This window comes from Mobula hypostoma, chromosome 2 (assembly GCF_963921235.1).
Source record: "Mobula hypostoma chromosome 2, sMobHyp1.1, whole genome shotgun sequence".
NCBI classification, from domain to species: domain Eukaryota; kingdom Metazoa; phylum Chordata; class Chondrichthyes; order Myliobatiformes; family Myliobatidae; genus Mobula; species Mobula hypostoma.
The window spans coordinates 247,997,283-248,010,612 of record NC_086098.1 but is presented as its reverse complement, the minus strand read 5'-3'; the positions used below and the strand labels follow the sequence as shown (position 1 = coordinate 248,010,612).

Genomic DNA, 13,330 nt, shown 5'->3' with positions numbered 1-13,330 from the left:
GCTTTTCACTGTTGCCAAGCTGGCTAACTTGCCTCCTGGACCTTTACTTGCACACTGACATTTGACAGCACCTTTAAACCCCCACTTCCCCTCCACCCCACAAGCCATGAAGGCCCCTTGAGGGGTAAAAAGTTGATGCTGCCTGCATTAGAAGTTCTGCTGGACGGAGGGTGGGACTAACTTGGGTTACATTCCGAGTGGGGGAACCTTGGAGAAGATCATGAGGCAGAGTAGACAGCTGGTGTCATTTACCCCCAGGGTCCAAATGTCTAACACTGAAGGGTTAAGCATTAAAGTAAGAGGGGGTAAAAAGTTTAAAAGACATACAGGGCACTTTTTTTTAAAAATAAAAGATATAAATACAGAGAGTGGTGGGTGCCTGAAATGCACTACCAAGGATGATGGTGGGAGGCAGATATAATAGTCTGTCAAACACCTCTTCGCTAGGGTCAGGAACCTGGGAGGCTCCACAGCTGCCAGGAAGCAGCGAGACAAGGTGGCCAATCGGCAGAAAGGGATACAAGCTCCCAAACCAGAGAAACAAACTTCTCGGGCTTCCACCTGGGCACAGGTATCGATTATGACCGAGGTTTCATAACAAACTCTGCTATCTTCATCAGGCTGAAAGCCCCACAAGAGTTTATTTGTCACACATGCTGGGAAAGCACCAGATCCTTTTTCCTATACCAGACATTCCGCAGATGCTGGAAATCCAGAATAACACAACGTGCTGGTGGAACTCAGCAGGTCAGGCAGCATCTATGCAGAGGAATAAACAGTCAATGTGTCAGGATTGGAACAGAAGGGGGAAAACAGCAAGGAGTACAAGGTGGCAGGAGAGGGAAGGTGTGTGGGTGGGGGACAAATTGAGAAGCTGGGAGGGGATAGTTGTTAGATCCTAAGGGCAGGGGACCCTGATGGAACTAACGACAACAGCAGCAGGGATAGATCTGGATGATTCAATCTGGGAAAGTGCAGGAAGACATTCACGAGCGCCATTGGCACTCAAAGTTGCAGTAATGGGGAAAGCGACTGAACTGGAGCAAGAGAGTTGGTGTGCAAAGCATCAAGCAGCCGAGAAAGGGCGAATGAGGGGCAGTTCCATATTAGGGTGAAGACTCAAGTTTAGAATTAATCAAGGAACAAAAAAATTGCTGGAGGAACTCAACAGGCCAGGCAGCATCTACAGAAAACAGTTAACATTTTGGACCAAGAACCTTCATCAGAACTGGAAAAATAGATGAGAAGTTAGATCAAGAAGATGGAAGATCAGGAATCTTCTTCCTCTCCTCCCACCCACCTTTGTGGTCCAACTTCTCATCTTTTTCCTCAGTCCTGATGAAAGGTCTCAACCTGAAGTGTTGACTGTGCTTCCCCCAACCCCCATGGATGCTGCCTGCTCTGCCGAGTTACTCCAGCATTGTGTGAGTGTCGCTTGGATTTCCAGCATCTGTCTAAGAATGGATCAAAGCCATTTGGCGCATGGCAGCGTAACGCGCTACAGCACCAGCTGTAAGATCCTGGTTCAATTCCTGCTGTCACCTGTACGGTATTTGTTCATTCCTCAAATGACAGCACAGGTTCCCCCTGCTCCCAGGTGCTCCTTTTTCCTCACACTTTACAAAGACGTACAGGTTAGGGTCAGTAACATGTGGGCACGCTATGTTGATGCTGGAAACAGTGACAAGCCTATGAGTGTGACTTTATCAAATCCCTTGATGAAAGTCAACATATCCCACAGTAACTAAGTCTTATTATAATGAACTAATTGTGTATAACGAAAGTTCAAAGTTAAAAGTAAATTATCAAATACAGCCCTGAGATTCACTTTCTAGTGGGCATACCCAATAAATCTATAATAAAATAATAACCATAACAGAATCAATGAAATGCTTCACCAGCTTGGATGTCCAGTGTGCAAAAGACAACAAGCTGCAAACAAAAAAAGATACATTAGGCAATAAATGAAGAGCTCTAGATGAGTCCTTGAAAATGAGTCAGATGCAAAATGATGCCAGTGAAACACAGCGAAGTTCTGCAGGCAACGTAGAACTTCATTTTAAATCTTGAATGCAATTCTTCTTTGCTGGCTCTGACCAATCCACCCTTGTCCAAGAGAAAACCCCTCCCAACAGAAACCACAAACTTCATTTGAAAGTTAGTGTGGCATTTGCTGTTTTCGTCCCAAAGCACCACCCTGATGTATGGACCAGAGACTCCAACTTCCCCTAGGAACCTCACACATCTTGCACCGGGACCAGGGGATTAGTAACTCCCGTCCATTTTTAGATCCTCAGACGTCTTCCTCTGCTGAGATTGCAGCATCATCTTACGAGGACTGACGCACCGCACTCATTTAGTACCTTACTCATCCAAAAGTAATTTCCTTGCTGCCTTGCACCCAGCCAACCTCTCCTCTCACAACTCCTTTCTGTTCTCATGCCTGCAGTCTATCTCTGTTGTCATGGTTACAGTTATACAGCAGGGAAAGGCCATTTGGCCCAGCCTGCTCATGCCAGCCACATGCCCATCCACACCAATTTTCCTGCATTTGGCCCATCTCTCTATAACCGCAAGGCATAGGAGCAGAATTAGGCTATTTGGCCCATCGAATCTGCTCCATCATTTCATCATGGCTGACTGATTATCCCTCTCAATCTTATTCTCCTGCCTTCTCCTTTGACAGTCAAGAACTCTGCTTTAAATATACCCAATGGTTTGCCCTCCACAGCTGTCTATGGTAATGAATTCCACAGATTCACCACCATCAGGCTAAATAAAAAAATTCCTCCTCATCTCTGTTCTAAATGGATGCTCCTCAGTTCTGAGGCTGTGTCCTCTGGTCCTAGACTCTCTCACTGTAGGAAACATCTATGATCTGGCACTCAAACACGAGGCCTGGTTGCTTAAATCACGATATTTGGAAAGGTCTTCTATTTACTTTCTTTCTAAGTTCATGTTCAAGTATTTATTTTAAAACAACTTTAGCATCTGCCTCTGGTACTCTGTGTACCAGGCACCCTGAGGGAAAAGTGATTTGTGGGAATGTTATGTTATGGGCTGCCCCCCTTCCCTCCGGGCTGCTGGTCACCGACACAAATGATGCATTTGTGTGTTTGGGGCAGCGCGGTGGTGCAGTGGTTAGTGTTATGCTCTGGCGGCAGCAGTGACCCGGGTTCAATTCCCGCTGCTGCCTGTGCTGAGTCTGCCTGCGACCACGGGGGGCTTCCTCTGGCAGCTCTGTTTCCTCCAGCAGCCCCTGTTTCCTCCCACATGGGTTGGCAGGTTATTGGAAATGTGGGTGTAACTGGGCAGGGTCTGTAAACTAGGTACGTTCTTCAATTCTGTCCTGTCAAACCAATGCCCTCTCGTAGACTCTCCAACACCACAGCCTCAAATTTTAGAAGCCTTCAAGGTCACCCACCTATACTCAGCCAGTCCAGACTCCCCTTACAACTGTAGCCCTCCATCCCAAACAACATCCTGGCGAATCTCTCCGCCAGTCTGCAGAAGAACAAATTGGTGGGAATCATGGGGGGGGGGGGAAGAAACACTCATCACTCTGAGGGCAAGGGAGGAGGGAGGTGGAGGGGTTGAAGGTAGGCAAATGCACCACACACACACACCTACCTCTGTACAACTGGGAGTGGAACGACCACAAACATTATCAGCAGACAGATTTCTAACTCAGATGTCAGAGACCTTTAATAAAATAATCCTGACCGAAAGCAGCCAGAAGCAGCACAAGGGGTCCTGACACTCGCAAAAGTGTCAATTTATCTCTTGAGAGAGTGAGAGAGAGTGAAGTAACTGCAAAGTAGGGAAAGTTAATGGACAACCCTTCACAGTCAAAACCCATTCAAGCACCCCCCCCCACCCCCGCTAGTGTGGTCACCCTTAGGCAAGGCAGGCTGGGGCGTAGCAGGAGATATTACATTCCTGCCACTCCCCAAGCAGTTTAGACGATCTCCTTGTGACTACCTAGGCTTCTTCCGGCTGCTCCAGTTCCCACCCTCATTCCAGAGGTGTCCGTGTTAGTAGGCTAATTGGGCACGTGGGCATAATTGGGCCAGACGAGCCTCTGCTACTGTGCTGGATTTCCAAATCGACTAAAAATAAAGCTGGAGCCAAGCCAGTCCAGAGGAGGTAGTGAGGGTGCCTCATAGCTCCTATCCCGACCTCGAGCGCAGTCTGGGTGGAGTGTACACGCCTGCCCTGTGACTATGCGGGGTTCCCCAGGGGCTCTGGTCCCCCCTCACATCCCAGTGATGATGGGTTACATCAGCGCTGTAAACAGTCTCCCTAGTGTGAGCAGCGGACGTTGGGAAATGGGGGAAGAAAATGAAGGGTAGATGGTCAGTATGCACTCGGTGAGCCAAGGGGCCTGTATCCTGTATGGAGACTGGGTCCATACGATTCCCCCGTGTCAACTGTCACAGACTTGGAGGGAGGGGGAAATGGCAATGGGGGTGGTGGGACACATTCAATACAGATAGCCAGAGTTCAGGCATGCACAACAAATCTGTGGGGAGCTATTTTTAGAAACATGTTCCATTAATAACATCGCCAAGCAACATACTCTCCCAGACTTTTCTCCCAGAACTGTCACAGAACACAGACCAGGAACAGGCACTTCAGCCTGCAACGTTGTGCTGAACTAATTAAATTAGTAACCAACTGCGCAGCACCATTGCTGAGTGATCCAAGAGGCTCCCTTTCACTCCTGCTGTTATCAAGGGAACCCAACCTAGAAATCTTCCCATTGTGGACAGGAGACCCTCTCTTCCTTAGCTATATCTTGGGATGGGGAAGCGGGTACATTTACTGCTAGGTCTTGGGCAAAAGAGGACCCCTTGCCTTGGGAGTTAACCCTCACAAAACAAAACCCTGGTAGCCAGAAGGAGGTATTTATGGTGCCTCCAAGTGCCACAAAACATTGAGGTGGTCCTTTCCCATCTGGGCCACGCCCTGGCCCAGCTCGTACAAACCACAGTTTTCCAGTAGCTCCACACACAACCAAAATGCTTCGGCTGGGATGATGAAGATAGATCAGAGAGCTGCTGGCAAGGCCAATAATTATTATCCCCCCCCCTCCAGGGCAGTCCAATGGGGACTGGTGGTGCTCATAAAGAGGTGTGGCCCCGCCGGGGGCGGACGGGAAGCCGAGGGGCCCCACCGGGGGCAGTGTCCAAGTTGAGAGTTTGAGTATTCAATTAAGCCAATCAGTGTTGACCAACAAGTTCACAGTTGCGTCAATAAGGCCCTCTCCCTTGTATTAATTATTACCCCAAATATTGGCTAGAGTTTTGATTTTTGCAGTCTAGAACTGAGGTTGGACAGCATACTCCCCTTGCTGACATTCAAGAAGATTAAATATTGTCCCCTTCCTCTATAAGCGACACCCCCCCCCCAATAAGAACTCCCCAGAATCTGTGTGAGTCTGCATACAGGGCAGTTTAATTCTGAGTGGCTCCTGCCGCATTTACATAGTGGGCTGGGGACGTGAATGAAGAAATTGTTCAGAGACAGGGCGAGACGAGGGCGAGGCGAGGGCGTTATACAAGTCAACAGGGTTTGAACTTGCATTACTGGCCCAGAGTAGGGAGAATAGAAAAGCAACTCCAATTGAAAACAGCTCCTCCTACAACCGATTTCACTGACAGCCAGCCGAGATCCTGAACAAATGAGAGGCCTTGTTTTGTTTTAAAATTTGAAAAGGTTATCAGTTGCTGAATATGTGACGAGCTGTGTTCAGGATAAATTCAAGGTCCCCACCCAGTGAAAATAACACACCCAGCTATTATACTGAGTTAATGCAAATAATGCTTTCTTATTACGGGATATTCAACCCATGCTAATTTAATTGGAGTCAGGTTAATAATCAATGACATGTCGGGAAATTTGTTTTATGGTAGCAATACAGTGCAATAGATGACAAATATAAATATATAGAACAAAGTCAGATAGTTCATGGATTTATTATTCATTCAGTAATCCAGTGGCAAAGGGGAAGAAGCTGGTCCTGAAACTCTTCAGGCCCCCTGAACCTTCTTCTGTGAAGGTAGTATTGAGAGGAGGGCGTGTCCTGGGTGGTGGGGGTCCTTAATGAAAATCTTAAATCAGTCTCATTTCAACAATTCTCGTTTTCTTCACACACACACACACACACACACACACTTTACAGCAGCTAATTAACCTACCAGCCCCATACCTCACTGGGGTGTGAAGGGAACTGGAGCACCCGGGCAAACCAGCAGGGAATACCGGGAAGCACTACACACAGGGTCTGGAGGTCAGGATCAAACCCTCGAGCTGAGAGCTAATGGTTCTACCCTCTGTGCTACTTGCAGACAGCCCTTCAGAAGTGGTTTGAGGGCTGGAAAATGCTTACATACAAGGAACAGTGGGATTGGCAGGACTACCCAAGAGTTTCAACCCAAGACATCAACTGTACTCTTCCCCCCCCCCCCCAAAGATGCTACCTGGTCTGCTGAGTTCCTCCAGCATTTCGTGCGTTGCCCAGGTTTACAGTGTCTGCAGATTTTCTCTTGTTTGCGATTGGTTTATTTTGTCACTTATGACAAGGTACCAACAAGTCACATCCATACAGGGAAACATTTTAAAATTTAGCTTTACTTGTTGCACGTACATTAAAATACAGAGTGAAATGCATGACTTGCATCGACTGAGTGAGGGTTGTGCTGGTCAGCTCAAATGTGGCCACACTTCTGGCACCAACGTAGCTTGACCACAACTCACCAACCCTGAAAGCAGCTCTTTGGATACGCACACGGCCACAGGGAGAACATACAAACTCCTTACAGACAGCGGTGAGAACCCAACACCAAGCTTTCACTAGATCAGTTCATCAAGGTCAGACAAAAGGGAAAGTAAAGCCAATGTTGAGCTACAGTTACAGTGCAGTGCGGGCAAACAAGGTGGAAGGGGCACAGTTAAGTAATTGGGAGAGCAAGAGCCCATCTCATTTTACTAGGGGGACTGTTCAACCACCATGTAACAGTGTCCTTCTGAACCATCAGAATGAGGGCTCTGGGCAACTGCTTTCTCCTGAAAACCCTGGGAGAATGGGCAACCAGAGACTCATTAACAAGAGGCATTTCCAAGAACAGGACCAGGGCGTGAACTCTGAAGCCCAAGTTCCACCCTAGGGCAGGGGTGTGGGGGGGCGGGGATGGAGGAGGCAACACCACTGCCACAGGAAACCCCAGTACTTTAGAAGAGGAATGAGGTTTCACTGCCCAAGTTATCAGGAAAGGTTGACTAGTTTAGTTTACAGCTTTATTCCCTAGAACAGAGGGGAGATTGATCGGGGGTACACTAAATTATGTGGGGTATAGATAGGGCAAATGCAAGGGGAAGATTGATCGTTAAATTATGTGGGGTATAGATGGGGCAAACGCAAGCTGTTGCCCCCACTGAGGTTGCGCAAGACTACTAGAGGTCTGGGTTAAGGGTGAAAGGTGAAATGTTTAAGGGGAACACGAGGGGGGTTTTCTCTTGGAGGGAGGTGAGGGAGTGAAGTGAGCTGCTAGGCCAAGTGGTGGATGTGGGACGGACCAATATTTAAGAGAAGTTTGGATAGGTGCGTGGATGGGAGGGGTATGGAGGGCTATGGTCCAGGTTGACGGGAGCAGGAAGATTAACAGTTCTGAATGGACCACGGGCTATTCCTTGGGAAAACAGTGAACTAGGCTCTTCATCCCACCATGTTCCTGCCAACCCCATCTGTACCAATCCCATTCCCAGTGCTTGAATGAATCGCTTTGCAGCGCAGGCTACAAGATTCAGCTGGAATCCCAAGGAGTTTATACCTTCTCCCCGTGACTGTGGGGATTTCCCCAGGAGCTCAGCTGCTCCCACAGTTCAAACACACACAGGTTGCGGTTAGTGGTGGAAGAAGTGCGGTGACACTTGCCCAGCACAATCCTCAGCAAGTTGTTTGATATCCTTTGCTGCACGTGACAAATGCAGCTAATCTTTAATCATTCAAGTACTCATCCAGATAACACTACAATGTGTTGAGAGTCTGCCTCCACCACTCCTTCAGGCAGTGTGCCCATGATTCAATCCTCCTCAGACTCCCTCCAACTGCACGCCATCTAGATTTAAACACCCTGCCAGAGGGACAAGAAAAAAAAGTTTCCTTCTAACTATATCCACACTATTCCAAAAACTTTCTCATCATGTACCATATCAGCTGCAGAGAGAGGGTACACATCCAGTCTCTCCCTCCATCCTGGAGAATCTCCTCCGCACCCTCTCCAGTGCAGTCACCTCCTTCCTATAGTGTGGTGACCAGAAATGTACACAGTCTCTATGCCAATGACAATATGGTAGAAAAAGCCAGCTGCTTCCCTTCCTCATGCTGGCTTGGTTTCAGAGTCAGACGTGCTTGGGAGCCACCCTACAGAGGCTGCGGGACATCCCTGATCTGTCCTCCTTTGGACCCCGTCTCAACTCCCTGAACACGAGCTTCAAGATAAACACCCTCCTCCATACACACACCTGAGACAGACTGGTTTTAAGAAAAAACACTTGTAATCAGTCCAATCATCTCCTGAATAACAGACAAAAAGCTGGAAGAACTCAGGTCAGGCAGCATCTGTGGAAAGGAACAGACAGTCAACATTTCAGGCTGAGGTGCTTCACGATGAGAGATCTTAGCCCAAGATGTTGATTGTTTATTACCCTCATGACCTGCTGAGTTCCTCCAGCATGTGGTGTTACTGTATTTCCAGTATCTGCAGAGTCTCATGTTCCAAATAACTTGTGTCCTGGAATAGATTTTGACAACATTCATGGACAGTGGCATGGGTGTTTTCTTCTCAGTTTAAATCTGTCAAACCAACAGAACAAAGCACCAATTGACGCTTCCCTCGCTCCTCAGATTATCACACCATTTAGTGAAGTTTTGCCTGCTAGTCATTCAGCGTTTGAGGACCACACCCAGGCCTGAGCCACAGCAAGCAGGGTGCCACATAGGATTAAACAACGGTTCCTAAACTGGTTATTGGTAGGGGTCCGTGGCATGAAAAGGGTTGGAACTAGAGTATTTGGCCCATTGAGTCTTCTGTCTGATTTATTCTCCCCCCAACCCCATTCACCTGCCTTCTCTTTAAGATTTTATGCATCAACTAATCAAGAAGCCACCAGCCACTTTAAATATACCCAATGACAGCCTCCACAGCTGCCAGTGGCAATGAATTCCATGAGTCACAACCCTCTGGCCAAAGACGTTCCTCCTCGTCAGTTCTAAAGGGATATCCTTGTATTGAGGCCGTGTCCTCTGGCCCTAGACTCTCCCGCTATAGGAAACATCCTCTCCACATCCACTGTCTAGGCATTTCAATAGGTTTCAACTAAGAACCCCCCCCAAATCCATTCTTCTAAACCCCAATGAGTACACGCCCAGAGCCATCAAGTGCTCCTCGTACCCTAACCCTTTCATTCCCCGGATCAATCTCAGGTACCATCCACAAAACCAGCACATCCTTTCTTAGATCAGGGGCCCAGAACTGCTCATGATACGTGAAGTGCAGTCCGACCAGTGCCATAAAGCCTCAGCATTACATCCCTTTTATTTCTAGTCTTCTCAAAATGAATGCCAACATTGTGTTAGCCTCGGAGTGAAACTACAACCACTGATGACGTGTGGAGGGATGGGAGGGGAGCTCCATGGAAGGGTCACAGGAGACACATGACACACAAGAGCCTGCAGAGGTTGTACAAGCTGGTGTGTTATTCTCAGGGCTGTTTTCATTATCACACTGAAAACGAAGATTTGCAGAAAGATCATAAAATATTTTAAGATTAAAGTTTAAGTGGGACAGCACGATAACGCAGTGTGACACCATTACAGTGCCAGTGGCTCAGGTTCAGATCCTGCCAGTGTGAAGAGTTTGTACCTATGGCATGGTTTTCATTCATCTTCCTACCGTCTCCCCCCGTAACATTCAACACCCTTACTAATCAAGAACCTATCAATCTGTTTTAACTACACCAAATGGTGACCTCCAACTTCACCTGTGGCAATGTATTCCACAGATTTGCCACCTTCTGGGGGAAGAAATTCCTTATCTCTGTTCTAAAGGGACACCCTTGTATTCTGAGGCTGTGTCCTCTAATCCTGGGGTCTCCCTCTACAAGACACATCTCCTCCACATCCACTGTTTAGTCCTTTTATATTCAATAGTTTCAACGAGATCGCCCCCTATTTTCCTAAACTCCAGCAAGGACAGTCCCAGAGCCACCAAATGCACCTCACACATTAACCCTTTCATTCTCAAACTTCCGCTGGACCCTTGCCCAAACCAGCACATCCTTCCTTAGATAAGGGGCTCAAAACTGTGACAATACTCCAAGTGCAGTCTGAATGGCACCTTACAAAGCCTCAGCATCAAATCCTTCTACACCTCGATATGAACGCCAACATCACACTCCACTTCCTGCAAGTCAGACGGTGGGAGAAGATGGCCAGAAGAGCACCTACCGGTTCTTGAGGTCACCGTACTCCTCACGGAGTTTGCCCAGCTCTAGTTGCAGCCGAGCCTTCTCCTTGGCCACGTTGTCGAGTGTCTTCCGGGCGTCAGCAAGCTCAGTCTCATACATGGCTTTGATGTTGGTCACCTCGCGGCTAACGGTCGTCTCGGACTCAGTGATGCGGAGTCGCAGGCCAGCATTCTCCAGCTCCAGCGAGCGCACCTTGTCGATGTAGACGGCCAACCGGTCGTTCAGGTTCTGCAGGTCTTCCTTCTCCTGGAGCCGGCTGATCTTGGTGGGGCTCAGTGGGGTGGAGGCATTCGAGCGGGTGGCCCGCTTCTGACTTGGGGTCTGCATCGTGGCACCAGCTGGTGGGCGAGGAGCGGGGTGTAAAGACACACATCAAATACTAGGCGACCCAATACCAACCTCCCTAGTAATCAATGCAAATCAGCCAAAGGATCCCCCTCAAACCTGCACCCAATCATTCTAGTCATCAGGCAGCCCTTCGATTATACCCCAGAAGCAGCTGGTGTTGGGGTAAAACGCCCAGATCACCAGGGAGGTTCTGCCATCAACCCCCAAGACTTGCCATAGAGGCAGCCCAGATGAGAGGTCCTGGCCCAAAATTTCAACTGTTCATTCCTCTCCATAGATGCTGCCTGACCTGCTGAGTTCCTCCAGCATTTTGTGTGTGTGTTGCTCTGGATTTCCAGCATCTGCAGAATTTTATGTTTATGAAAGGTTTGGGGGGGGGGTGAGAAAAGTTTTACAGAGAGCTGGCAACTAGAGTGGAAGACAAGAGCTTCAATATGTAATCTACATACACCCCCCCCACCCCCACACGCAGCTTGGGTGAAGGGTCCCAGAAACATTAACCCTTTATCTTCCTGTCACAGACACTGCCTGACCTGCTGGTTCCTAGCCACAGCAGCATAGTGACTGGCACAGCACTTTACAGTGCCAGGGGCCCTGGTTGAATTCCTGCCGCTGTCTGGCCTTCTCCCCGTGACCGTGTGGTGTTTCCTTCAGCTGCTCCAGTTCCCTCCCACAGTCCAAAGGCTCAGTAGGTGAATTGGTCACGAGTGTATTTGGGCTTGTAGCATCGTAAGGGTCAGTAATCATGCTGTAAGTATCTAAAGAATAAGATTCCCTGGCCAGTGAGTAGAAAGTGGAAGCGGGAGAGGGAGAGGGAGCTGACATGGACAGGGAGATCATGCCTTAGCTGAGAAATCATGCGTACACGGAATGGGGATCAAATTACATTTTAAGGAAATGAGGGCTAACGAAGGGGAGAGAAGCTGCTCAAGGCATGAGACTCTGTAGAACACACACACAGACAGACACGCACAAAATGCTGGAGCAGGTCAGTCAGCGTCTGTGGAGCAAAATGAAGAGGCAATATTTCAGTCAGAGGCTCCCAAGTTCCTCCAGCATTTCACGTGAGGCACGGGTTAACTTGGGAAGCACAGTGCATCAGGAGGGGTGGGTGTGGGTGAAGGTGAGGTTGGGGTCCATGTCCATTCATCCATGGCCAAGTTGCAGGGGGAACTGGGGCATACCCCACAGGCAGGGAGCAGCGGCACTGACAGACCAGAGCGGAGCCTTGAGAAAGGCACAGGCACTGGAAGCTTGCCAGCTAATTCCAATACAGGACAGGGTGGAGCCCTCAGCTAGAGTTTAAGCAGGGCCATTCAGTAGCTCCACTTCAACCAGCCTACCATTCATAAACCCCACTCCCTCCCTCAGGATCTACTCCCCCTGTAGTCTATACATCATCCTCCACATCAGTGACAACCCACCCCATATTGTATCCCCACAACTCCTGTGTCCATTCACACCCCAATCCGTGTCCCAGTAAGCCTGGAGATATCCAGCCCCAGTATCACTCCACACTATCTCCAAACCTCACCTAACTGCAGACTGCTACACTGACTCCCCCTGTTAACCAGTCTCTTGCCCCAGTAACCCCACTACATACCACAGTCCCTCTGTCTTACTGACCTGACCCGACCCGCCCCAAACCTGGGCTCAGCATGTCAGCACTCCCAAGCGTGCGGGACCCCCGGTTGTTCTCCACTGACATACAACTCAGTGACCCCACTGACACGCAATCCCTGCAGCCCCAGTGAACCCCAATACCCCCTTGCACTCACCCACTGTACCCCAAGCATCTCGACACTTCAGCAGCCGCCACCCCCAACCTCTCCAGTTCGGGCACCCACGCACCCCACCTGGGTCACACCCAAACCTGGGCACTGATGCCTCTCCCCGGGAACCCAGCTACTCTAACTCACTGCAGCGCCCGAGAGTGCTGGGAACCGTGCAAAGGCCGGTGGCAGGAGGCCTCACCTGGGACGTGTTGCAAGCAGCAACTGTCGACGTGTGACGGTGACGACTCGACTCCGATCCCGGCCGGTACCGGCTACTGCCTACTCCGGCAGATTTAAATGAGCAGGCGAGGGGCGGGGCTGGCGGAGGCAGAGGCAGTCGGATTGGCAGTGCCCGACTGACCGACGTTAAGCGAAGCCAATCGGCGACAGGGAATGACGGGGCGGAGACAGACGGGAGTCGAAACGAAACTCAAGATACGCCGTGGTCAAGGTCACGAGAGAGGAGGGAAGGGAGGGGAAAGGGAGGGGAGAGAGGAGGAGGAGGAGGAGGAGGAGGGGGAGGGGGGAGGAGGAGGGGGAGGGGGAGAGGGGGAGGGGAGAGGGGGAGGGGGGAGGGGGAGAGGGGGAGGGGGGAGGGGGAGAGGGAGAGGGGGAGGGGGGAGGGGGAGAGGGGGAGAGGGGGAGGAGGAGGAGGGGGAGAGGGGGAGGAGGAGGGG

At 49.8% G+C, this 13,330-nt stretch overlaps 1 protein-coding gene across 2 annotated transcripts in view; it reads right to left on the bottom strand.

The window, feature by feature from the left end:
- lmna (lamin A) overlaps positions 1 to 12,984 on the bottom strand; it is a 105,509-nt gene extending 92,525 nt beyond the window's left edge. For both annotated transcript variants that reach the window (XM_063041944.1, XM_063041945.1), the window contains exons 1-2: positions 12,853 to 12,984; positions 10,511 to 10,868 (exon numbers count right to left, since the gene is read on the bottom strand). In XM_063041944.1, the coding sequence (XP_062898014.1) occupies positions 10,511 to 10,857 (347 nt within the window). In that variant the 5' untranslated portion in view covers positions 10,858 to 10,868; positions 12,853 to 12,984. The remainder of the gene's footprint in view (positions 1 to 10,510; positions 10,869 to 12,852) is intronic.
- Positions 12,985 to 13,330: the final 346 nt, after the last annotated feature.